At 41.9% G+C, this 27444-nt stretch overlaps 1 protein-coding gene across 1 annotated transcript in view; it reads left to right on the top strand.

The window, feature by feature from the left end:
* Positions 1-27444, top strand: part of LOC121523720 (oxysterol-binding protein-related protein 10) — a 113474-nt gene that overhangs the window by 21553 nt on the left and 64477 nt on the right. Inside the window, exons 3-4 of the mRNA XM_041808720.1 lie at positions 7425-7504; positions 14468-14536. Coding sequence (XP_041664654.1) covers positions 7425-7504; positions 14468-14536 — 149 coding nt within the window. The remainder of the gene's footprint in view (positions 1-7424; positions 7505-14467; positions 14537-27444) is intronic.

Below are 27444 nucleotides of genomic sequence, written 5' to 3' on the forward strand. Positions count from 1 at the left end.
AGCCCCAAGAGGCTTGCTTGTAGATCTCCCCAGTATGCATTGGTCTACTACATTTCTAAAATCGAAGTAAATCCCTTTTTCAGGAACTTTTCCATAGGATCACAAAAGGTTGCACTATAAAATCAATTGTCTATATCCATTCTGAGACCTTTATGAACCTCAGATTTTTCTGAGTTCTACAAATAAACTAATTTCCATTCCATTCCATTTCCAAATTGGGGCATGTCTACCTATACATTACTATGGAAAGCAGCCACTTTTACATGATACAACAAGATACAAGATTTTCCTCAAGGCACACCAGTGGGCTGCAACACACCATTTTGCAATAGGGTCCTTGCAAACATTGATGGTTGTGCAAGTTTCTTACCTGTCTCCAGTCCCTGTTGGTCTGTAGCCAAGTCCTATTAAAATGCGTGGTTAAAGTACATGCTCTTAATATCTTCTGCATTTAAATCACATCTAACTACCATTACTGACATTAATCCTCTGACTCACCATCATCTTTACAATGAAATCTCCTACTAACTATGCTTTAATTAAGATGGGTGTAATTAGACGATGATGGTGGGCTATGATTGACTAGAAATGAGGTTTCTCTCTGTCAGACTCAGTCATCCTCGCTCAGCTGTCTCTCTGGGACAGATATTGACATTTAAATGTGACACACAGGCCCAGTGTGAGCGTCTATTGTCGCTCATTTTAAATTGGAAGACGGACTAGCTTCTCATTTTGCTTTTAGTCCCCTCGGTTTCCAGTTCACAACTCGTGCATTCATCAAATAAATAGAGCTGTCAGCATGTCCCCTGAAGGTCTGCAGCTCTTATGACACAAAAAACAGCTTTAAAATTTCCATCAGTATTCTCCCTGAACGGGAACAGCTCGTCCTGCCCTCGACGTCTTATCTCTGTCGTCACCGTGCAAACAGGTGCATATTAGCATAGCCACACAGCGATGCATTCAATACAGACAGCTAATTATCTTTAATCACAGACAGGATGAGCACATCATGGAGAGAAATATCAGACTTAGACCCCCTCTCTCTGGTTTTTCCCTCAGATTGACTCATTTTGGTGAAGTTGTTATTTCTTCAGAAAGACAGCTTTGCACAGATGTTTCTGTTTGAATACTCCTAACTTCTGGAGAGGTTAGAAATCACTCCCGTTCAGGGATCACATCATGAATGCTACACTTGTGAAGAGTTTCTGTAAAGTCTCATTTTCTCTAAACTGTCTCTTCAGAGGTCCTCTGTGGTGTGCTTGTTACTATGGCAGATGTCTTCAGTGTGAGTGACTGACAAATGTAAATTGAATTCTCCATACGTTTGAATAATTTACATCAGCATGACAGAATAACACTTGTCACATTTGATAAAAATCAATTGTGATTGGGTTGTGTATAAAGCTGACAAAGCCATCCACCCTCATTACCCTGTTACTAATGGTGAGAGTGTGATGATCTTTTATATGTTGAAGCTTTTCTCCAGAAGAGAAACAGGAGGAGACTCTACTAGCAGTTCTATTTAATGTTTAACATGATAACAGGAAAGTATTTTGGGCTTCCACTTTTAAAAAGAGTGGATTTGTGTCCTTATTTTGAAACAGTCTGGCACTAGAATTTTCTTTGACAGTCGAGGTGCTACGGTTTGGTATGGTATTGCAACATATTGTCATGTCATAATGTGTTGGATCGTGTTATATTGTGTCTGTTGAATCTTGCCATTTCATACCCTATCACATAATTTGGTATCGTAGCATATTGTATCCTATTGTATTGTATCTCATAGTTTGGTATCGTATCGTATTGTAAGTTATTGTATCGTATAGTATTATATCTCTTCGTATCAAAGTTTGGTATCCTATCATATTATGTTGTATTGTGACTTGTCCTGTCATATTAAATTGTGTCATATCCAAGCGGCAACCCTCAGGTCCTGAAAAATGAAACCAATGCGGAAGTGCAAAATATTGCAATACAACAAGTGTCCACTTGAGGCTGGCTGCAGGAACACCAGAAGTCGTGTGCACATGCTAAAGAGATGGTTTTTTTCCCCTAGAAATATGACTCATTCGCTTATGTCTTCATGTCCTCTCACTGTACGAGGGGTGATTTGGCGCGTCTCATTTGATTGACAGATAGCTTGACAGGCAGACGCTACCTATCTGTCAACCAGAATGCTAGCTTTAGTGATAGCTTAGCTAACAGAACGTCGAACTCAGTGGGGGGGTTCTTGTCTGCTGTTAGGTTGATCCAAAGCTCGGTTGAGACAGCAATTTCGATATGGAAGCTACGGATTGGCTTCAAAAGCTGTTTGAGTCCACCTATTGTAATGAAACAGCTGACGTCACACAGGCTTTGTCCCACTCTTTTTACAGTCTATGATCAAGTTGTACCGTATCATATAGTTTGGTAACATAACGTAACCAACCTTATCCTATTGTATCGTGTTGTGTATCGCTTCTTATTATATTGTATTCGATCGTATCATAGAGTTTAGTATCGTATCATATTGTAACGTAATGTAACGTAACGTGACATGCATTTTTCATCTAAAAATTGTTTTGATATGGGATCTAATGTTGATTATTTTAGATTTTGCGGCTAGCCTCCAATGAACAAATAAGAAACAGTCTTCTGAATTTCTGCTTCAATTTTCAGTTGAGGTTGCTAATTAGATTTTTTACTTTATCATTCCCTAAGTGACACCTACAGGTGTCCATTCAGGATGCATGCAGCCACAAAATCCTCCAAAATAGAAACAGAACAGCCAATAACATTGTTATCTACCTTTCTAGTATGAATTCTGGCAGCAAGACAGAAAGAGGAGGCTTGTTAAAGAGATATAAGGTTTATGAAAACAAGCCTCCACTCTGATACTCTTGGAGATTAAACACTTATTTGGACATCCTTGTTTTGGCAGAATTTGGGCTGTGTTCCTATTTTTCAACCCCTGTCTAGGGTCTAGGTCTAAGAAATATGGTGTTGTTTCTATGGATATAGAATATTATACCGCTTTCCCACTAAAATAAGCATGTAAAAGTGGGTTTTTTTAAATGTGGGTAAACCCTCTAACAATCTGCAAGTGACTCCTTTCCCATTGCCAGCAGACCTGTGTCTGATCGCCGGCAGACGAGCTGCGTGGCCGTTTTTTTTTCTTCTAGTGCGTCATCAGCGTACCAAAACAGAGCTAGGTAAACAATGGAAAGGAGCATGGAAGCCATGGACACAGTGGTCAACTGTTTTCCGTACTTTGTACTTTAGTCCCTCTTTCAAAATATAAAAACCCAGCGCAGACTGAACAACATTCAAGGGCTGATGATATGAAGGCGGATGGAATTTGTTGCTGAGGTGGCAAAGAGTCGCAGAAGTTACAGACGGAGGAGACAACAATGCTCATCCCTCTGCTGCCAGCGTCCTTTTGTTGCCCCAAGTTAGAGACGCGATATTATGACGTAGGCACGTTACGCCAAAGTCATCCCGCGTCCCACTGGAGCCAATCGCTGTGTCCATTGCAGGGTCAGTCGACGCGGGTCTGAATGCCGATTAGAGCCTTTCCCACTGCAGACAGGAGCAGATTGTTAGCGTGCTGAAACATTTTTTTTTTCGGCCAGGGGGAAAGGGGTATTAGATTTTTGCAGATATTCGGTATGCCGGTATTTACAGATGCATTTTTGCTGATATCAATACAGATATTAAAATGTGCTTCAGACCTAAAACTCTGGTCCCTAAAACACACAATGTAAAGTTTGAGGATTAACAAATGAACAAATTTAAGTCCTTAAACTCACTTTAAAGTGTAAGGAATGGTGATCAATAAAGAAAAAGATTTCAATTGATGTAGGTCTGCTGGTAATGCCCAAAATTCCCAAAAAAATAATTATTTGTATGGCCTAAATTTAGGGCTGATATATGCAGATTTTTATAGCTAACATTTTGGTTGTAAATATCAGCAGAAATTTTCTTTCTATAGTGGTAATTCACTTTTTTAGCTAATATCTGCTAGTGTGCATCCTTAATCGTTCCTTGAAGTCATAAAATGAGCCAGTACAAAGCTTTTCAAAGTCTAAAACAAATACGGCTGGTTTCTTCATAGTGTGAGGCTGCAATAGAGATATGCAAGGTTTAACTAGTGAGGAAAATACATACAAGAAATTACAGTTATATTTCAGAGCTTCATAATTCAATAGTAGTATTAGTTTAGGGATTTTGCTTGGCCATAAGAAGTGATCTGCATGTGACACCGTGGTTCAAAGATCTTTAACAGTCAGTAGATGAAAACAAACAAGTGTTTTTTATAATAATTTGGAGTTGTGTCTTGCTTTTGACCTTGTATAGAAATATAGGAAAAAAGATGAACAGAGGCTCGTTGAAAGAATTCAGGCGAAATAATCCTCCATCTTTGAATCTTCTGCTCTGTCGGTGCTCAGCCCCGTCAAAGACATCATTGTCTAATAATTAGTCAGTGAAATGGGAGCAGAAGGGTATTATTTTCCAATCTGACCTGGAGAGGGTCACTTCAAACAGTCAGTCAGCATCTCCTTGTTTCAGCTGTGCAGCCCACTGCTCTCTGTTAGTCAGCAAATCTGAGCTTCAACTGGCAGTTTGTGTTCTGATAACAGGGTGTATTGTATCTACTGCCAAAGGGGAAAACCACAAGCATGCAGGGAGTATCACTCTGCTTCCTGCGCTGCTTAAAAATTGGCTTCTTGAATACTGATTGTTCAATTTAGCACAGAGGGGATAATGAAGAGGGTTAGATGTCACGGTGGTGCTGAATACTTTATTCAGTGGATAACAAATTCAGTGAGCAGCAGGTAACCTGGATAATCATCTGAGAGAAAATAAGATCACAGACATCCATGGTCTGTATTAAAGATGGACGTAGTCTCAGTGACATCAACGATAACTCTCAACATAACTGTCTACATAGTGGCTTCTAGTTAGCATACTATGGCCTTTTACGTAAACTCATGTTACCTTAATTTGTTTTTACTGCACAGAATGTCCATTGTACATACCGTCTTTATGATTTTTTAATTCTGTGTTATAATTTATTTATGTTGCCTATGCGTATTTGAATCTTTTTGTATTTTTTCAGTGTTTTTCTATTATGTTGCTGCAATGCCAGATTTTCCCCTTTGGGATCTATAGTCTTATCTTGTCTCGTCTCGTCTTGTCACGTTTCGTCTCATCTCATCACGTTTCATCTTTTCTTGTTTCTATGTTGTCCTGTCATGTCAAGTTATGGACGGATTTTGATGAAATTTTCAGGAAATGTCAGAAATGGCATAAGGAAGAACTGATTAGATTTTGGGAGTGATCCGGATCACCGTCTGATTTCAGGAATTTTTTGAAGGACTCTGTACTACTCTGTAATGGCGGAGGTCTGTGATCTCCGAGTGCTTTTCTAGTTTATAGTGCTTTTCCGTCAGTTAATTTTATCTTAGGTTAAAAAGGACTGTTTTTTATATGTAATGTATTCATTCAATCAATCTATACTTTCCAGCTGCATGTGTGTGCGCCACTGCTCTCATAATACAAACAGGGCTTCTACTCTGTCTCCTACAGCTAGTTTCTCACTGTACCTGTTCTAATGTTTGTATTATTTAGCTGTATATCTCATGCACAACACAGTGTATGTTTTGTTGGTGTGTGACAATCCCAAATTAATAGAGTGCAGAATACCTATAGCATCAACTTCCAAAAAATTATTAAAAATAACAGAAAATGTTCATAAATAACATGAGACATCTCTCTTCTCTCATACATTAATGGGAGGGATTTATGATTTCTTCCTCTTCTTCTTCATCTGATCAGCATCACATAAATTCAGATGAAGCTTTGATGCCCAAGAGTTAGGGGGCATTGGATTATTGGTTATAGACAGCTTGCTACAGATCTAAAAATGTTTTTTAAATATATAGAGAGAAAAAACATTGAACCAGACATCTTTTCGAAACTCTGGTTATAAGTATGCATAGCACACACAAAGAAAACGTAACCTGCAGAATGTGATGTGCATGACTGCTTTTTTTTGTATGAACATTAGGAATAAATACTCCCTGTGTTTTCATTGCTGCAGCCATGCTGCACCATCATATTTTCCTTCAGAAATGTCAATAAACTCAGGTTATTACAGACTTTGACGTCAGGGGTTGATTCACAAATTATCAGAGCTCCACAGGTAATACTAATCCTGTGTGAATAGTTATGTAGTTTGACTTTTAACCTGCAACTCGCAAATGATAGCACTGAGGCTTTCCTGTACCACATTTGAAAATGGCTACAAAATCAAATTAGCCAAATTCAATCTTATCTGTGGCTAATCTTGATTATCAGAGCCATTTAGAGATAAAAATGTGTGAGTGTCATTGTCACACCTTAAATGAGATAATGTGATTATTCCTGCTCTACTGTTGGGGGATGGGAGGACAACTTGAAGAAATGGCCTCATTAAATATACTCTGGTATTATAAGCTAACTTCATTAGCTCTGTATCGGTACTTACATAGTAATAGGATTGGTGGCATCTTGTTGGGGGGGGGCTCATGTACTTAAAAACTGACACAGAGCAGAGTAGAGCCTTGGCTTAACATCACTATGCATGTCTTTTAGTTTCAGTGTTGTTAGATGTGCTGTTAGCTGGTGACTAACAGCCAACATGGCTGAAATTCTCATTATTTCATAAATCTGCCCATTTTTTAAAATGAGTTTTATTGGCATCATGAGTCATTCATAATAGACTCATTTCAGAGGACATGAATCTTTGATGTAGTCTCCCAGAGAACAGCGAGTGTAAAGGCTATTATAGCCTCAAATTTGGCTTCACCTGGCTACAAAGAACAACTACAAAGAGTACAAGAGGTACCAGAACTCTGCAAGGACATTTCAGAAAATATAAATTAAAATGTAAAATATCATTTAGATGAAAACTTGATGTAGAAAATTGTGCAGCACTTGCTAAATTGAGGGTGAATTCCTTTGAAACAACCCATACTGGTGCTTTGCCACTGGGAGTTATGATTTTTCCTTCCTCAGCTATAAAAGTGGGAAAAATAGGCATCCATTTGCAAAGGCATGCATCATAATAGACAATAACTGCTGATGATTTTTGGAATCATGTGTTCCTGAATGTGTACTCTTTGACTTTTGCAGCCAATCTTTAAGTGGACACCTGAGAACCTGCAGTGTTTTTAACCCAGCTCCAGCTGCATATTTCAACACTGGAGGCTGCTGCCTGATGACATCCTCACTGATTTCATTCACAGCCAAAGCCGACTCTTTTCCAAATAATAGCGGGTTGATTTCTTACAAGCAGACCTTGGCATTACTGTAAACTTTTGTCAGGGTTTGCTTCCTCTAGTCTTTTCGATTAAGTTAAGGCTTGTAATTTCATTAATGTGTTTTTTTCTGCGTCTTTACAGCATCTGATGCCAAGGAGCAGCAGTTTTGGATCAGTCAGCTACAAGCATGTGCCAGACGTCACTCTGACAGCAGCGCCAAGGTATAAACACATATACACACATAAGCTCTCACACACTAGGTAGAAGAAAGTAAGAGAGATGTTAACATGATCCTGCTCTAAGCTCTTGGCATATGTTCTTCAGGAACAGAAGTGACTGGAAAAGCCTTGACATTTCCCTCGAGATCCCCCTCTTGTGTGTGTCTGTTTATGTGTGTGAGAGTTTACCCGACCTTAGAGCGGGTTCAGGAGTTCAGCAGTTTGCTGGTCTGTGCACAGAGGCAGGTCATCCTACAGGTTAATATCCTCTACAGGCCAGAAAGCTCGTGCACAAACTATTTTTTCTATTCTACTTTAAACTCAGTTGTAAGTCTGTGGTGTTTTTTACTTTAAAATGCATCCTCTTTCACCAGTACCATTTATAAACCTATAACCCACATAGTTTAAAGCTTCTGCTAGGTCTTTTTTAGACCACTAGAACAGCTCTAAGTAAGGTCATAGCTGCTCTTATATCAGAGTAAATGTTTGCTTACTGGAAGTTTGTGATCCGCTGAAAATACAGATATATCCAGTGTTTGATATGCATTTTGAATTCTTATGTTTTTTCCATCAAAAAAGTTTTCTGTGTCCTATATCTCCTCTGCGGATATACAGTCATGGACGAAAATTATACGCACCACTGGAATTTTTCCAGAAAATACATCATTTCTCCCAGAAATTGTTGCAACCAACAAATGTTTTTGGTATACATGTGTTTATTGCCTTTATGTGCATTGGAACAACACAAAAAAATCAGAAGAAAAAAGACAAAATTGACATAATTTTACCCAAAACTCAACAAATTGGGCTGGACAAAATTATTGGCACCCTTTTAAAACTGTGGGTAAATCATTTTATTTCAAGCATGTGATGCCAGTATTTTCGTCCATGACTGTAGCTTTATGAAATGCTGAGATTTGTGGGATGCAGAATATTGTAAAAAGTTGAGCAGGGATCACTGCTGATACTCCTTTGCTCATGTTTTTGGTGGATTGTTGTTGTTTTGATGTTAGACACTTCTGCACCATGGGTGAAGTTATCCACTGAGTTACTTCCACCATGTGGTGGTCTTCAGAAAAGGGGAGGGGCTGATTCTTATCAAAGGATGTTTCCCAACACTTCGTTTGTCTCTTTGCTTCATCCTTACAGAACACCTGACTTTGCCACAGGTGTTTCACTTTTATAACACACTGTTGTGTTTAAGTCTTTATTTCAGCAATATTCCCATTTTTTTTTGTGATTATTTACATGAATATTTACACCTCACAGTGTTAATATGAGCATAACACTTTAATAGTTTGAAAAGATCCACTGAGAGAGTAAATTTCTAACACTACAAAGAAGTTGAGCTACTGAAACTGTGGTTGTGAGCACTGACTGTGTCAGCTGGAGACACAGGCCTTAACTGCAGCCTTCTAACATGACTTGTTTTCTCTATGAAGTTTGCACCCGCCTCACGCCCCAGTGAAAACCCTTTCTGTATGTTAACATGTTAAGCTGGTTCTAATGTCAATGTATACACAATTGTTGTATACACAACACTCTTGAGCAGTTAGATAGCATCAGTAACTGCCAGGTGTAACTGTTCTTTAGCTAACTGAGCTGACAAACTGACAGAATTTTAGACGTATTTAATGGGTTTAATGAAGCACCAAAACTGGATCCAACAGACTAAACTCTGCAAACAGTCCTGTATGTTATTGTCCCGACACTTCTGGCCTGTCATTAAAGAAGTTTTCAACTTGAGATCTTGCAAGAGGAACTCTGCACTAGTTTGCTTGTTTGTAATTTTTGCCCCCAACAAATAGTTCTCTTGTAAATGGAAACAAATATGTTTGATTACTTCAATTAGTTTTAAGATGTGTTTCCCGCTAAGAAAACATGTTATCTTTCTTAATTGTTGTGTTAGGCTAAAGCAGCATAGCTAACCAGTTAACCTGGTTCTTATGTAAATGTTTAGGTCAGAAGTTTACTACACAGACTAGCTCTTTGGTAGGTACAGTGTTGCACCCAGTGGTCAGATGCAATTGTTGGGAAAACAACTGATTAAGATGAATGACCAAACATTTATACAGTGTCTATTAAAGTGTTAACCCCTTTGGATGTTTTATTGTTTTGTTGATTTTATAGATTGATCATGGCTAATATAATTTGGCTTTTTTTTTTTTTTACAATCTATTTATTTATTTATTTTTAAATATCTTTAATGTCAGAGTGAAAACAGATTTCTACAAAGAAATATCAGTTTAACAAAAAGAAAATATGTAAGATAAGTGACTGCATACTGTAAATATTCACCCCTCTTTACGTGACAGACCTAATTCAACAGAGGTCCAGCCAATTGGTACTAGTAGTCTCTCAGTTAGTGACATGGTGTGTCTCAAGTGATTGTAGTATAAAGACACCTGTGTCTAGAAGGTCCAGTCAATAATCAGTATTCTTGGCTACCATTACACCATGAAGACGAAAGAACACTCCAAGCAACTCAGAAACGTTTACTGAAAAGCACAAGTTAGGAGATGGATAAAAAAGTCGGACTTAAGGTCACCAAAAGGCACGTAAGAGACTCCATGGTCAAGTGGAAGAAAGATCTTTTGTCTGATGAGACCAAAATGGTGCTTTTTTGACATCAGACAAGACCCTTTGTTTGGTGGACAACAAACCCTGCACATCACCACAAACACACCATCCTCACTGTGAAGCACAGTGGTGGCAGCATCATGCTATGGGGATGCTTCTTATCAGCCAGCCCCTGAAGGCTTGTAAATACAGAGGGCAAAATTACAGCAGTAGAATACAGGGAAATCCTGGAGGATGATCCTGTTCAGTTAACAGCATGGGAGAAGATTTCTTTTCCAGCAAGAAAAATGTCCAGAAGCAAACTGCAAAAAAGTGGTTTAAAGACAACAAGGGGAATGTTCTGGTGTTCTGAGCCAAAGACCAGACCTCAGTCCAGTAGAGAATTTGTGGCTGGACTTGAAAAGGGCTGTTCATGTCTGATCCCTGTGCAACCCGAGAGGGCTTGAGCAATTTTAAAAACAAGAATCAAATAAAATTGCAGTGTCCAGATGCGCCAGCCTGATTGAGACCTATCCACACAGACTCAGTGATGTGATTGCAGCCCCTGAGTCTTCAACTAAACACTGACTTAAAAGGGGTGAATATTTATGCAGTCACTTATTTTACGACATATTTTTTATCTATATTTTTTGTAGAAATCTATTTTACCTTGGCATTAAATTGTTTTTTAATATTTCTTTTGGTCAAGAAAGCCAGATTATATTGACCATGATTAATTTTAAAAATCAATGAAAGGGTTAAATATTCAAGGGGGCGAATACTTTTTGTAGGCTTTATATCAGTTTCTTACAAAAACATCCAAATTAAAAAAATGATTTAATAGAATCAGCATGAAACATCATTTAGATTGAAAAACAGTATTTAAAATCCTAAGTAAGGGCTGATATTTCTGCAGAGCTGAGCTTCATGTGTAACTACTCGTGCTTGTTTAATTCAGAAATATTTTTAGCACTTCCATTGGCAGAAATGATTTAGGCAAACAGGGTAGCTCTCTCCTGCTGCTTTTTAAAGGGATGAAAGTCTTTCTGAATAAATGTCCCATTTAACTGCCCTCCTCATAGCTCTACGGGTTCATTCCTCGGAGATTACTCTGCTGGAGGTTCGTAGTATCTTCCTTTTCCACATCTACTCCTTTCCAGTATGAGCTCCAAGGATTAAAATTAAGGCATGTGCATTTTTAGAGTTTTTTTTTTTTTTTATCCCGTGCTTGGAGGGATTAGTTGGTGTATTTTTATGTGCTGTCTGTTTCTCTGAGGGGTTCATCCCTGTTCCCCTGATCCAGTGGAGAATGAGGCTCCTCCTCACTCTCTGCTGCAGGTAAATCAGCAGGGCAAGAAGGTGATAAAATAATCCAAACTTTGTTATCACCTTGGCAAAGTTTTGGTGTTAAATTTTGAGCCTGATGTTTTTCCAGTTGTTGTTTTAAGCTAACATTGGAGTACCTGATGTAAATGAAACCAGTGTAAATATGGATTTAAGAACTCTAATGTTAACTCACATCAGAGGCTTTCACAATAATGTTCAGGGTCTTTCCAAGTGTTGTGAAATGCTGTATTCAGATATTTGTTTGCTATTATAAAGAAGGGGGGAAATTAACAGTTTATTGGGGACATCTGTGCAATCCACGATAACTGACCTGCTATGAATCCAGATCATGGAAAACTGATAGTTTTGTTTTTATGCACTGTGTCTGAGAGGTATTGATTCTTCTAAAAGTAAATTTATGGTCATTCTTGGATGGGAGTCATAAAGTTGAGGGATGTTTCTATTGTTTTATCACCACATTAGCATTATTACAAATGTGGGATGGGATTATGCAAGGACCTTGGGTTCATACTGTGCCAGTTCAAGCAAGACGAGCGGAGACACTAAAGGATTACAATCTCCCTACGCTTTAAAATCTCAACTCTTTTCAAGTATACTTTTTTATTTTATTGTTTAACACTGATTTTTGGGCTTATAGCCTATTGTACATAAGACAGTGAAGGTTCTTTGCAGATGATGCCATACAGCAGCGGAGAACTTCAGGGGGCCAAAAAATGATTTCTGCACAGAGAAACGCTACAAAAAGACCACGTCTTGAGCTGTTTACAACTACGCCAAGCATTCAAAGTGCACAAGTAAAAGCATTATTGGGCTTGCAGGTAGTCGAGTGGTTAAGGCGTGTACCATGTACGCAGCAGCCCGGGTTTGAATCTGGCCTGAGGCCCTTTGCCGCATGTCTCTCCCCCACTCTTGTCCCTGTTTCTGAGTCTATCCACTGTCCTCCTCTATCCAATAAAGGCCCAAAAAGGCCCCAAAACAAATCTAAAAAAAATAAAACACTAAAAAAGAATTCTGAAGCTGCTTTTGTGCCCTTTAAGTAGTGAAATAATAAGGCAAAAAAAGTAAACAAAAAAAGAAGCACATTTAGAAACAGGCAAAGAAAAAAAATATAAAACCTCAGTCTAAAGCCTGGGTTTTGTCATAGTTTAGTACAGTAAACTCTGATCTTGCATGTGTTCCTCAGCTGAAGTCTGTCGAGTCTCAGTGGTTGTGATGGGAAATCAGTCTCTTTTTAGAGATCTGGATCATTTGACTCAACTCAGTAGAAAAGGTTGTTTGGCCCCCAAACAGCTCATATGTTAGCAGTTTGTTTTTTTTAAATGTAGTTAAATTATGAAAAAGATAGAGGGAAGGAAACTGGCTCTCAAACAGAAGCTAGCTACCATGGCTCACATTAAAGGGCCATTTAGTAGAACTGGCTCGTTTGTGAACGCCACACCGTTACTCCAGTGTTCATCCCTCAAGGTTGATAGTACATCACAGTTTCAATTAAAAGCATGTCTATGACCAAATGAGTATTTTTTTATATATATATTGAAGGGGCACAGCTAGCTAGCCTCTTAGCTCAGTACATGGCCCCTCAAAACTCTTGCCTCCCTTCTTCTCGCTAGGATCTGCTGGACTGAGTAAATTGTGATTTTGATCGCCTCCACAGCAGGTAAATTGGTTTAACTGTGGTAAAATAACATTTTTTGCAGTGTAGGGATCGTACTCAATGTACAGCACATAGAGATTTTTGATGATAATTGTTGTGTACAGGTCATTTAGAGCTCTAAAGTACTTTACTCTGTTCCCGTTCATTCATAATGGCCGGCCCCCACTAGCAGCCCACCATGGATCATGTGACTGCAAACAACCTTTGCAGTAAGGAACTGGGTAGAGAGGACATGGGGAAGGACATGTGGGAAATGAGCCACAGGCCAGACTTAAGCACAGCTAGAGGACAAAAGTTAAACACTAAACACTAGGCCATCAGTGCTAGGTCTAGATAAGCATCCTATCTTTAGATGTTATATGTGAAAAATAAAGCCTGTTTTGCTTGTTATTAGTATGTAATTAGTAAATATGAAAATATTTATTATTATTTACTTTGTTTATTATTCAAAAGACTAAACGACAAAATTTTGCTTGCTGCAGAGGCGACTACATACAGTATGTGAATTAATCCAGATGATTCAGGCCATGTTTTTTTTTTTTTTTTTGCATGTAAATTCTTGAAATCAGATGTTTATTTGAACTTGATACAAAACACAGGAGTTCTCCCTCACCTCCAAAAAGCTTACATTTTAAATGTTATGATTTCTTTTTTTCTGCCTTCTGTGTAAAGGTATTGAAAGTATAACTAGGGGTCAAAGTGAAAGCCTGCATGTTGGCTTAGCAGGTAGTAATAGCAAGGTAATGGGGTGAGTATATGTTTGCATATCTGACAGTGTGTATGTGAATCTCCTGCTGTGCTGTGCTCTCTTATGCATCTGCAGCATCGTAATGGACTGTGAAGTAACTGCGGTGTTATGCTGCTGTGGAAAAAATATTATTTTCTTCAGGCCAAATGACAGCTGAGCCTTGTTACAGTTCTGTGCTGTTAAAGGGCCATAGAAGAGACAAGACACTCTTTAAACAGTCAAAATGCCTTTGTTTTTCTGACATGGCTATGTAGACCTTAAAATATGGAGATTAAAACAACCTCAGTTTGACATGTGATTGAGGCTTGATGCCCTTGAGTTTTTGTGTTTTTATCTGGACTAAGACTGACATATTTTTGACAAGAAATGAGATAAATATGAATGGTATGATTTTAGTTAATACAGTGTACATTTTCTCTTTGTATTTAACAATGAATTCAGAGCTTGATGTGCAGGCTAATATTTATTGGCTCCGTTCTTAAATTGAATCATCCTCAGCATTAAGGTTTACTTTTTGCATAGGTGTATGTGCTACCCCTGAGGAGATGCCATCATAGACATTTATTACTTGCAGGTAAAGACCTGCAACTCATTTCTGTCATACTTAACTGTAGTTGTAACTAAATATGTTTGTCTGTCTTTGTTTTTTATTTCTCAGGTGAGGAAGCTAAAGGGCTCAGATGAACATCTTAGTGTGGAAAGAGCTGGAGGAGGCTCAGACTTATTGGTGAGTTCCCACCATTTGTGCAACTCAACTCGCCAGAACTCAACTCTGTTTCAGGCATTTTCTTTCCATTACTATATATACTTTGGTAGAACCTCACCAAATGTAGGTGGGGGCGTCATATCACATGTTTCTGGTAATGCCATGACGTCCAAGAGTCATAGAGTATGAACCCGACAGTGAGAGGGCGTTGATCCCCACATCAAAAATCACATTCATGACACTCCTGATGAGGATAACTTCCTGATCACATGGTGGCCAGCAGTGTGTTGGTGTCACAATTTAGAGTCAGCTCAGCTCGCTGAGCACCAGAAGGGATACCAGAAACAGTACCAGGTGTGATCCATTCCTGAGAACTAATAAAAGCCCCATGGATTTATTTTTGGGTGTGTGTGCCTTTTTGATAGAGGAGAGCAGTGGATAGAGTTGGAAACAGGGATAAAAGAGACCTGAACCCATGCCACTCACCTACATGGGGTGCAACTTAACCACAAGGCCATCTGCACCCCGACATGGGCTAAAAAGGACAAGGGGCAGTCACTTTCCTCCCCATGCTGACTATACTTCACAGAATCACTTTTCATGTGTCCATCTAAACCGTTAAATACTGCAGTCTCATTAGACATCAGCCTGATTTATTCCACATGTATGGATCGTCAGCACTTCAAACTGCTGCACAGCTGGAGTTAAGAGCAAAGTCCAATTACTCTGCTCAGCCATGATGAGAAACACAATCAGGATAAGGGAGAAAATTGGATACGCAAAGAAAAGTGGAAGGACAGTACATCTTTTTTCCCCAGTACCAGGCGAAGCTGAACGGGTGTTTTGTTCCTGTTCGGTGACTGCGAGGCTCTGCCACGGCAGCAGCTGTTATTACTGTCCCCACGTCTGTGGTCTAATCCGTCCCAGAGCGCCGCTGTCTGCCTCTCAGATCATTATCGCTGCCGCTGTGGTGATGAGGCAGCCAGCGGTGGAGGCTCGGCTACATCTCTGATAACAGACCTCTTAGACAGGAAAAGGTGTAGAAAGATTTATTTATTGTAGCAAACAGGAGCCATGAGGGAGAGTCTTTATAAGAAACTGAATAAAAGTGTACTGACACCCTTTATATCGCTGATCGATACAGAGGCAGTAAACACATTTATCAAACTTGGCCGTGGGAGGCTCTTATTATGAAACTGATGAAGAAGAAGACCAAATAAGAGGGTGGGTGTGTTTGAAGCTACTTCTCTTCTTAGGATAGATAATACTAAATTCTTATCTAGAGTCGACCACATGAAATAAGACTGAATAAATGTGCATTTGTGTTATAACCACAAGTCTTAATAATTGACATGGATATGAATCACTATTTTCATACAAACATTTGACACACCGCGATCCCGATTGCAGGGAGCAATAAATGCTCTGACCTTATTACATAGTATTCTAACCAGATAGAGCCAGGAATAGAACTAACATATAAATCAAACTCAGGTGAAATATAATACAATTTCAAGAAAACTTAACAACAAAACAAACAAATGTGATATAAAATCTACAAAAACTGAGCAGTCTCCATCTGCTGATGAATTCCAATTTGTCAGCCTCTGTTACCAAAATCAAGAATGAGGAATGAGACTCACTCAAGCTAAGGCCAGACGACATATTGAAGGCATGATTACAACCAATCCTACAGTTGGGGGGGGGGGGGGGGTCCTGAAAATCAGTGTAATGTTTCATAGTGATTGACAATCAAGGTCTTGTCTAGGATACCTGCCGACCTCCTGACAGGAAGTCTAACATGTTTGATTTTTCAAAGTTTACCAGTAAGAGAAAAAATATGCATTGCATATTGCATTGCACCACAACTCAGCTACTCGTTTGAGGGTTACTTCTAGAGATGATGACACAGGGTTTTGATTCATTGATGTTAAATAGCTGTGCTGGATTAAGCACTGTTTTGTTCCACCAAAAGAACACTGTTTCTTCTTCTTCTGTTGGTAATACGGCAGGTATTCAGAGGTGTCAAAAGTATTCACGTTCATTACTTGAGTAGAAGTATTGATACTAGGGTTTAAAAAGACTTTTGTAGAAGTTGAAGTATCAACTCAAACTTTTTACTCAAGTAAAAGTATAAAAGTACTGGTTTCAAAACTACTGAAAGTATAAAAGTAAAAGTAATGTAAGGGGGAAAAAAATGCCATTAAGGACAAAAGTTTACGCAGCGCCACAGGGGCTTATAGTGCACTACCAGTACCTCACCTCCCCAAAAAACATTTTTCTGAAGGCCATAATGACTATAATTTTACATTAAAATGTTAATGTTGAAAAATTTGGGATGCACCTGTTTCAGCCGCATTTATGTCCATTGAAAAAGAACGCATTTTAGTACAATGCAAATACATTCAAGAACCATTTATGTGTACTACCAACCTCCTCGCTGGTGCTTGGTTGGGACATTTCACTCAAGTTCTCTTGAGTCTCTGCCACAGACATTCTTCGTTCTAGGCTAAATATGTCTGCTCTTTCCTTGCTGGAGTGAGGCGTGATTTGTGTCGTGCGCAGGTGCGATGGATTGCATACAAACCAATAGGGTGTCAGAATGGTATTATGTTTATACTTCTCATCCAACCACAATCACATTCACTCTATCCGAATGTCGCAATTTATCTGGATAGGTTTTTGGGTTCTTTATTTGTGTTTTTTTTTAACAATGACAATGACAACAATGACCTTTTTTTAGTCATAATTATGAGATGAAATCTCATAATTATGACTTTTCATCTCATAATCATGATTTTTTCCTTTTTCTTTTTTAATTGCCCAACTTAGATGGACCTATAAGACAGAGGAAAAACTTGACAAGCTCCGGCAACAACATCCCTACCTTTATCTATTTATTTATAGTTAATCTGTTAGGGGCAGATACAGTACACCGCTTTCCATATTATTAAGCAAATGACATTTTTCTCTTATTTTCCTAAATATTAATGCGAATGAATAGGTTGTAAAGAACTGAAAATGGTCATTTGTTGAATGTGCAGCATTAGGAGGTCATATTTACTGAAATCAAAAGCTATTTCAATCAAAAACATCTGCAAGCCCTCTTTGATATCACCTTCACAATTCTTGCATCCATTGAACTTGCCTCCCACCCTCATAGATCTTTAGCTTGAGGATGCTCCAAAGGTTCTCAACAGGGTTAAAGGTCAGGGGAGGATGGAGGCCACACCATGAGTTTCTCTCCTTTTATGCCCATAACAGCCAATGACACAGAGGGATTCTTTGCAGCATGAGATGGTGCATTGTCATGCATGAAGAAAATTTTGCTATAGAAGGCATAGCTCTTCTTTTTGTACCATGGAAGAAAGTGGTCAGTCAGAAACTCTATGTTCTTTGCCGAGGTCATTTTCACACCTTCTGGGACCCTAAAGGGGCCTACCAGCTCTCTCCCCGTGAATCCAGCCCAGAACATGACGTCGCAGCCTTGTTGGGACATGGTGGCCATCCACCAATCATCCACTACTCCTCCATCTGGACCATCCAGGGTTGCACGGCACTCATCAGTCGACAAGACTGTTTGAAAATGAGTCTTCATTTATTTCTGGGCCCACTGCAAACGTTTCTGCTTGTGAGCACTGGTTAGGGGTGGCTGAATAGTAGGTTTATACACGACTACATGCCTCTGGAGGATCCTACACCTTGAAGTTGGTGGGACTCCAGAGGCACCAGCAGCTTCAAATACCTGTTTGCTGCTTTATAATGACATTTTAGCAGCTGCTCTCTTAATCTGCTGTATTTGTCTGTCAGAAACCTTCTTCATCATGCCTTTATCTGCAGGAACCCGTCTGTGCTATGAATCAGCCACAAATGTCTTCTATGGTAACATGTAACTTTGCCTTTTAAGATGTTTTTGATTGAAATAGCTTTTGATTTCAGTAAATATGACCTCCTAATGCTGCAAATTCAATGAATGACCATTTTCAGCTCTTTATAACCTATGAAATCTTTTAAAACTCTGTTTTGCATAATAATGTGGGACAGTGCATTTTGAGGTTTTTATAAAAAAAAAAGGTTATCATTATAAAGTTTTTTCAGAAACATTTGAGTTATGCTCTAACAGCTGATGACTTGAAAAATATTCTGACTGTCATTTGCATCAATATTTAGGAAAATAAGAGAAAAATGTCATTTGCTTAATAATGTGGAAAGCGGTGTATATATAGACAACTGAGAACAGCCATCCCATGCAAGTATCATAGTGTTTATAGTGAATGCTAATTTGCAACAACCTTTGCATGAAGAGCCTTAGAGCAGTGGTTCTCAACTGGTCTGGCCTGAGGATACACCATCAACTCCTCAATGAGAAATTGACTTGTTTAATGAAAAATAGAATTTTGGACTTCATACAGTACACATCAGACATCAGAGAGGACATGCATGTTTTAAAAGAGTTCACAGACTTTTTAGAGCAATTTTTATTTCTTGGAAATGTTAAACATTCTCAACTCACTGGAAAGGACTCCGCGACCCACTTTTGGTTCCCCGACCCACCAGTTGAGAACAGCTGCCTTAGAGGAACTATTATGATTGCAGACTGAAAATTTTAGATATTGTGAGAAAAAGCAGCTGTACTTCAGGAACTTATTGAGCAACAGCCATTAGCATTAGCATCAAGCGAAGTGAATCATTAACCATAGCATTTGAATAGACAAAGCTCAATAAATACATGCTTGTTTACAGTCGTCTCTCCGGATGTCTTCTAGCCCAGTCCCTCTACATTCCAACATCATGTTGGTCGTGATGATTGATCGTGTACCTCTGTTTTGACTGCTATGCCAAATATTGATCAAATTGCAACACAAATTTAAGGCTCTGATTGCTTTATGACCTGAGCCTGTAACAACTGGGACAAACATCTGAACCCAGCTTTAACAAATCTAAGGCTGCATGTGCTTTAAAATGTGTAATTTAACATTCCCAGCAGCTGCTTTGGCCATCATTTAACGGAGCTAAAATGTCAGTCATCTCCTCAGTGTTGGAGTCTAAACTAGGGGTCTCTGACCTTTTTCATGATAGAGCTGATATGTGGAAATAAATGAGCAGTCCTGTATGCGTTCTCTGTTTAGTGTGGAAGCACACGCTCACACGACTCCTGACAGGAAGTGCACAAAGAGAGAAGCTGTGGACTTTAAGTTGTTCTGGTGATGTTATTGATTTTGTGCTTGTGTAGAAAAGGCCCCAAAGTTACTTTAAAGTTATTAGTTCTGCTGTTCCATTCATCGTTAGATAGCTGTTAAGTTTCCTCGGTATAGCAGGGTTATTGAGGAAAGAGCTCCCCCTGCTGGCTACCAGCAAATAATATCAGGAAAATAAGCAGTGTAGTGCAGAGTGCCATGCGGTCAGTGTGCTGTGGATTGACTCTATCAGAGGTTCGCTGTGCGTGAATGAGAGGAGTGAGTACTGATGTGCTGTGATAAATGTGATAATGAGAGCTATGTTGTGTTAATTCTATGTTCGCTAACATAGTTCTGTAAAGTGTAGTAAAGTTTGTGTTTAGATGTTAGCTCCCTGCTAATTAGTCAACATTGCAGCACAGGCATGTTTATTAATAGTTTCCTCAGCTAACATGATGTGACTTTATGTTTAAAGCTTGAGATAGCTTCCTTATTTACTCTATATTATTTCTGTTGCCGTAAGATGATGCATACTTACATATAGTTCTGTGTTATGCTCTGTCCTTATAGAAACCACAGCTAAACAACAGCTAAACCACAGCTAAGCCACAGAAAACCCACAGCAAAGTTGTACTGCATGATCGCTGGCAGATTGTATATGTTACTGTGATGGAAAGGAAGTAAACATCCATAATCTAATCTCAACGCTCATTATTGTCTACTCTGGAATATTCTGGCTTTAAGTGGTGTTCTGGCCGACACACCTGAGTGAATCCAGTGAAATATCCTACCAGTGTCCTAACCAAACCAATCCTTATTTCTCTCCTACATTAAATGGTCCTTCGAGCCGGATACACTGGGTTTACGTCAGAGATGGAACCATTTTCAGAGTATGAGACCCTTGGTGCACGTCCCAGACGAAACATTCGTCCCCCTGCACGTTATGCAGATTATGAGGTGGATTATCAAGACCACATCATCCAGAGACATAGGAGTGCTGCTGACCAGGAGGGTAAGGCCAGGATGACCTCCTCACCTCACTACCATCTCCCACGCATAGTCCCCTGCTGAGATGGGATGCTGACCCCCAAGAGATGCTCCTTGACTACAGTACTATGAGCCAGGAGCACAGTTGTGGAAATCAGCTAGCCCACCAGTGGCCATCAGAGAGGGAGTTAAGGCAGCAGTTAAAGGACCATTCCACCACCCAGCCTGCAGCATTGCACCACCGACCTCCACATGAGGATAACAGATCAGAGCTGGAGGACATTCGTTATGAGAGGCAGCTCCTACAACAGACTCAGCAGCGCATGTCATCGGGCATGGTTGAGCTTAGAGCCCTGAGAGAAGATATGAGGCAACTTGTGGATGCTGTCCGGAACCTACAGAGTCCATATTCACCGAATATCCCCAAATTAGAGCAAGGAGTGACGCAGCCCTCACCCCTAGTTGAAAGTGAACCTGATAGTGAGGAAATGGATGACTGGCCTGCCCCACCTCCATGGCCAGACCCAGTAGAGGAGGAATGGCAGCCTGGGGACCCACCAATATTACACCATCCTAATCAGAGAAGGGATGAGTTTCCACATCCAAGGGAAGAGATAGGGCTACCTTCAACTGTTAAACCACGAGTCAGCCAGCCAAGAGTTCAACACTTCACACATGATGCCCTCCCTTCTGCAAAGCCACAGGCTGAGACTGGCCGCCTCACCTGCCTGGTTTAGGCCTGTCCAGCCTCGGCCACCATCACACAGCTTCCTCCTACTGAGCCAAAGCGTACTGCAGCTTATGGTGGCCACAAGAATGAGCCTGGCTATCAATCAGTAGCCCCCCAGCAGCAACCTGGTATGGCATGGACACAGCCTCCAGCTCAGAGGTTTCTTCAGAGCACTCACCCTATCACCTCAGAGCTAAGTTACCATGGTCCACGCCCCACCATCCGCAACTTCTCCAGCCGGGACCCAAGTGAGTTTGCACGGCTCAAGATCTCTTTAGAGAACCTCTTACCTCAGGAAGCATCCGAGCTGTTTAAATACCAAGTGTTGGTTGATCACCTACAATTAGAAGAGGCCAGATTGATAGCAGATGCATACCTTAATTCACCAACACCCTTCTCAGACACCATGGCTGCCCTCAGTGACAAATTTGGCCAACCGCATCAGATAGCACTTAAGCGGATTGCAGCTGTGATGGATGCACCGGATGTCAGAAGAGGAGATGTTGCTGCATTTGAAAGGTTTGCACTTCAGATACAGTCCCTTGTGGGAGTCCTTAGGACGCTAGGCTCTGATGGAGAAGTAGAGCTACAATGTGGCTCACATGTCGCCCGTCTATTGAGTAAGCTCCCACCAGAGCAGAGAGCAGAATTCCGCCGCTGCCTGTTGTCTCAGGGTGTGCGAACCCACACCTTAACTGACCTTTCAGAGTGGCTAAAATATGAGTCATGGTGCCAGGACTCAGAGGGGCAGTTAGCTGTAAGAGGGGCCAGAGAGAAACAGGGTTTCCGACCTGAGGGACGACAATCAAAGCGCCAAACCACAGTCCTTCATGGCTCAAAGGATGCAGACAAGAAACCTGAGGTTCTCGAGCCACGTTCCCACTACAGAGGAAATAAGAGCAAGCCATATTGTGCATATTGTAACAATGAGGAACACCACCTCAGTCAGTGTACTGCAGTATCCATGCTCACAAAGGATCAGCTGACAGAATGGATAAAGGCTAACAAGAGGTGCTGGCGTTGTGCAAGGGGTCACCAGGCAGCCCAGTGTAACCTGAAAAGGCCATGTAACCTCTGTCAAGGGAAACACCTCCAGGTGCTGCATGATGTCAATGTGAGGCCACCTAAGGAGTCATCATCAACACCAACACTGGGGAGCCGTGGAGCAGGAGCCACGACAGAGGTACTGTACCTTGATAGGCCCACAGAAGGCAGTCGGGTCCTTCTAAAGGTGGTTAAAATCCGCATTCACCACGGTAACAGAACCATCAACACCTACGCCATATTGGACGATGGTTCAGAAAGAACAATGTTGTTGCCAGACGCTGCAGAGCAGTTAGGTGTGCAAGGCATCCAAGAGGATCTACCCCTGCGAACCATCAGACAGGATGTACAGACCCTTCGTGGAGCGTCGGTGTCATTCTCAATCTCCTCACCCTTCAAGCCAAAGACCAAGTTCTGCATCACAGGTGCATTCACCACTGCACGTATTGGGCTAGCGAGCCATACCTACCCCATGGAGCAACTTAGGAAGAATTATAAGCATCTGGTCGGTCTCCCTATACGCACCTTCACCAACATCAGGCCCATGCTGCTCATTGGGAGTGACCACCCCCACTTGGTCACCCCTATTGAACCAGTCAGGTTGGGTCCTCCAGGAGGACCTGCAGCCATTCACACCAGACTGGGCTGGACACTACAGGGACCAGCAAGTGTAGTCTGCCACCTCTCCCATCCACCACAGTGTCTACTGACTACAGTAGCACCCCAAGTAAGTGAGCTCATGAAGCATGTTGAGAAGCTGTGGTTGGTCGATACAGTTCCATTTAGAAGCGAGAAGCTAGTTACTCGTTCAAAGCAGGACACAGAGGCCCTCACTATCCTCGAGGCTAAGACCGTCAGAGTGGAAGTCGACGGCATACAGCGTTACGCCACCCCTCTGCTCCGCCGTAAGACCATGCCAGTGCTTCAAGCTACTCCAGAAGCAGTAATGCCCACTTTACGCAGTGTGGAAAGGCGTCTGGCCAAGGACCCTACCAAATCTGTAGCCTACAAAGTGGAGATGGAGAAACTGATCAAGGCTGGCTCTGTGATCAAGTGTGGCCCTGAAGCACCTGCTGAAGAAGGTCGTGAAGCGTGGTATATCCCACATCATCTGGTGAGTCATAACGGCAAGAACAGACTGGTATTTAATTGTTCCTATCAGTATCAAGGGCACAACTTGAACGATTACCTGCTTCCTGGACCAACATTGGGAGCCACGCTTCTTGGAGTTTTGCTGCGCTTCAGAGAGCATGCTGTCGCAGTCAGTGGAGACATCAGAGGTATGTTTCACCAAGTTCGACTCCTCCCAGAAGATCGCTCCTTGCTCAGGTTTGTTTGGCGAGATGCCGATAGAGGAGAGCCCCCTGCAGTGTATGAGTGGCAGGTGCTGCCGTTTGGAACAACGTGTAGCCCCTGCTGCGCTACATTTGCCCTGCAGCGCCATGTCACAAATAACACCCAGCCAGGTGAAGATGTGAGGATTTCGGTAGAGAAATGTTTCTATGTGGATAATTGTCTCCAGAGTGTCCCCACCATTGCTGAAGCGAGGCATCTGGTCGACAGGCTCAGAGCCCTTCTTGCCTCTGCAGGCTTTGAGCTGCGTCAGTGGGCCAGCAATGAGCCAGATGTTATAAGCCACCTACCTGACGAAGCTCGCTCTGCCAGTGTTGAGCTGTGGATGGCCCATGACAAGACCGATGCCCCAGAATCCACTCTAGGGTTAAGCTGGCTTTTTCATGATGACATCCTTGGCTACAAGCATCGCCATGTTGAGTATGGTGAGCCCACGATGCGCAACATATATAAAGTGCTGGCGAGTCAATATGACCCCTTGGGGTTCATCCTACCATACACCACTCGAGCTAAGGTACTTGTCAGGCACCTGTGGGACAAACACAGAGGATGGGATGATCCACTTCTTCCTCAAGAACTCCTGCAGCAGTGGAAGGCTTGGGAGGAAGAACTACAAGTCCTCCCTCGAATCACCCTGCCTCGCCCATTCCTTTCAAAGGAGGTGGATGTTTCTGGTCTTCACAGAGAGGTGCACATCTTCTGTGATGCCTCTGAAGAGGCATATGGCTCCGTGGCATATTTGCGGACCATGGACAGACACGGTGAGGTGCATCTATCATTCCTGTTGGCTCGCTCCAGAGTCTCCCCCAAGCGACTTCAGTCCATGCCTCGGTTAGAGTTATGTGCTGCACTTACTGGTGCACAGCTCTTGCAGGTGCTGGAGAAAGAGCTCACCATCAACATTGACCAGATAGTCCTGTGGTCTGACTCCACAACGGTGCTGCTGACCTGGCTGCAATCGGAGTCCTGTCGGTTTAAGGTCTTCGTTGGCACCCGCGTGGCAGAGATACAAGAGTTGACCGATAAGCACACCTGGAGATATGTCGATTCCACAAGGAACCCTGCTGATGATGTGACACGTGGAAAGACTTTGAAGGAGCTTGCAGAGCCAAACCGATGGAGTCACGGACCCCCCTTTCTCCTACTCAGTCCAGATCAATGGCCACAAATCTCTGCTGTTGATCAAGCAGAAGATGCCTCGGAGCTGCGAAAGTCAATCTTCTGTGGAGTCACTGCTACCATATCGAATCCTCCTTCTTCAGATCTGAACCAGTATGACTCATGGAGGAAGCTCCTAGGAGCAACTGCACAGGAGTTGCATGGGGCGGCTAATGGTCCTAATGATCAACTTACTGCAGACGACTATCGCCAAGCTGAGAGGTTGATCCTTCAAAGAGCTCAGATGGATACCTTTCAGCCAGAGTACAACCTCCTAAAGGCAGGTAAGCCAGTCTCCAGGAGCAGCCGACTCCTCACCCTGTCTCCAGAGCTGGACGAGGCTGGAGGTCTTATCCGTGTAGGCGGACGACTCCGACGAGCTGGAGATCTAGAACTGACAGCTCTGCATCCCATTATCTTGGACTCAGGCCATCCAGTGACTAGGCTCCTGATCCAGGACTTCGACAACCGCCTTCAGCACCCAGGCCCATGTGTTCGGAGCTTCGCCGCTCCTATTGGATCCTGAGAGGACGGAAGCTGTCAGGCGTTACCAGATGAGCTGTGCTGACTGTAAACGTTGGAAAGCTAAACCCAAGGTACCAAAGATGGCTGACTTGCCCGAGGCCCGTCTGCGCTTGTTTAAACCTGCCTTTCATTCGACGGGATGGACTGCTTCGGACCGCTTGAGGTCAAAGTGGGAAGACGCTTGGAGAAGAGATGGGGGATCTTATTTAAGTGTCTTACCACCAGGGCAGTGCACCTGGACCTCCTATCAGCTATTGATACGGATGCCTTCCTGATGGCTCTCCGAAGATTAATCGCCAGACGAGGGACGCCAGCGGAGCTGTTCTCTGATCAAGGGACAAATTTCAAGGGGGGAGAGAGAGAGCTTAATGAGACATTCCAGAGGTTGGCACATGACTTACAGAAGCTCCTTGCTCCACAGAATATCTCCTTCCATTTTAACCCCCGCTGCTCCCACTTCGGCGGGGTATGGGAGAGGAGATACGCTCTGTAAAGAGTGCACTCTATGCCACAGTAGGTGCTCAACCTGTTCAAGAAGTACTTTCCACCGTGCTCACTGAAGTAGAAGGAATCCTCAACAGTAAGCCCTTAGGTTATGTGTCTTCAGATGCTAGTGACCCTGACCCAGTGACACCAAATGTTCTTCTGATGGGGCGGCCTGATGGTTCACTGCCTCAAGTTGTTTACCCTGAGAGTGAGTTCTTGAGTCGCCGCCGTTGGAAACACTCCCAAGTTTTGGCAGACCACTTCTGGGCCCGTTTCATTCGGCTATATGTCCCAAGTCTACAAGTTCGGCAGAAGTGGCAGGCTTCACAAGTTGACATTACACAGGACTGTGTGGTAATGATCACTGACCCACATCTCCCTAGGGCTCTCTGGCCAATTGGAAAGGTGGTGAAGACTCATTCCAGCCCTGATGGACACATTAGGTCAGCTGATGTGAGAGTGAAGGAGAGGATCTACACCCGGCCAGTGTCCAGACTGGTGGTTCTACCTGCGCTTCCTTCTGGAAAGGATGAGGACAATGCTACACCTCCACCTGCAGCCAAACAATAGAACTTTGTGACCTTTAGTGATGAGCAAATGTATTATATACATTTGGGGCGGCTGTAGAAAAGGCCCCAAAGTTACTTTAAAGTTATTAGTTCTGCTGTTCCATTCATCGTTAGATAGCTGTTAAGTTTCCTCGGTATAGCAGGGTTATTGAGGAAAGAGCTCCCCCTGCTGGCTACCAGCAAATAATATCAGGAAAATAAGCAGTGTAGTGCAGAGTGCCATGCGGTCAGTGTGCTGTGGATTGACTCTATCAGAGGTTCGCTGTGCGTGAATGAGAGGAGTGAGTACTGATGTGCTGTGATAAATGTGATAATGAGAGCTATGTTGTGTTCATTCTATGTTCGCTAACATAGTTCTGTAAAGTGTAGTAAAGTTTGTGTTTAGATGTTAGCTCCCTGCTAATTAGTCAACATTGCAGCACAGGCATGTTTATTAATAGTTTCCTCAGCTAACATGATGTGACTTTATGTTTAAAGCTTGAGATAGCTTCCTTATTTACTCTATATTATTTCTGCTGAAGATGATGCATACTTACATATAGTTCTGTGTTATGCTCTGTCCTTATAGAAACCACAGCTAAACAACAGCTAAACCACAGCTAAGCCACAGAAAACCCACAGCAAAGTTGTACTGCATGATCGCTGGCAGATTGTATATGTTACTGTGATGGAAAGGAAGTAAACATCCATAATCTAATCTCAACGCTCATTATTGTCTACTCTGGAATATTCTGGCTTTAAGTGGTGTTCTGGCCGACACACCTGAGTGAATCCAGTGAAATATCCTACCAGTGTCCTAACCAAACCAATCCTTATTTCTCTCCTACAGCTTGACTAAACAGAGAGCATGTGTGCAGTCCAGCCCTTAAATACTGCTGGCTCTGTCTATTCTGGATTTGA

This window comes from Cheilinus undulatus, linkage group 16 (assembly GCF_018320785.1).
Source record: "Cheilinus undulatus linkage group 16, ASM1832078v1, whole genome shotgun sequence".
NCBI classification, from domain to species: Eukaryota; Metazoa; Chordata; class Actinopteri; order Labriformes; family Labridae; genus Cheilinus; species Cheilinus undulatus.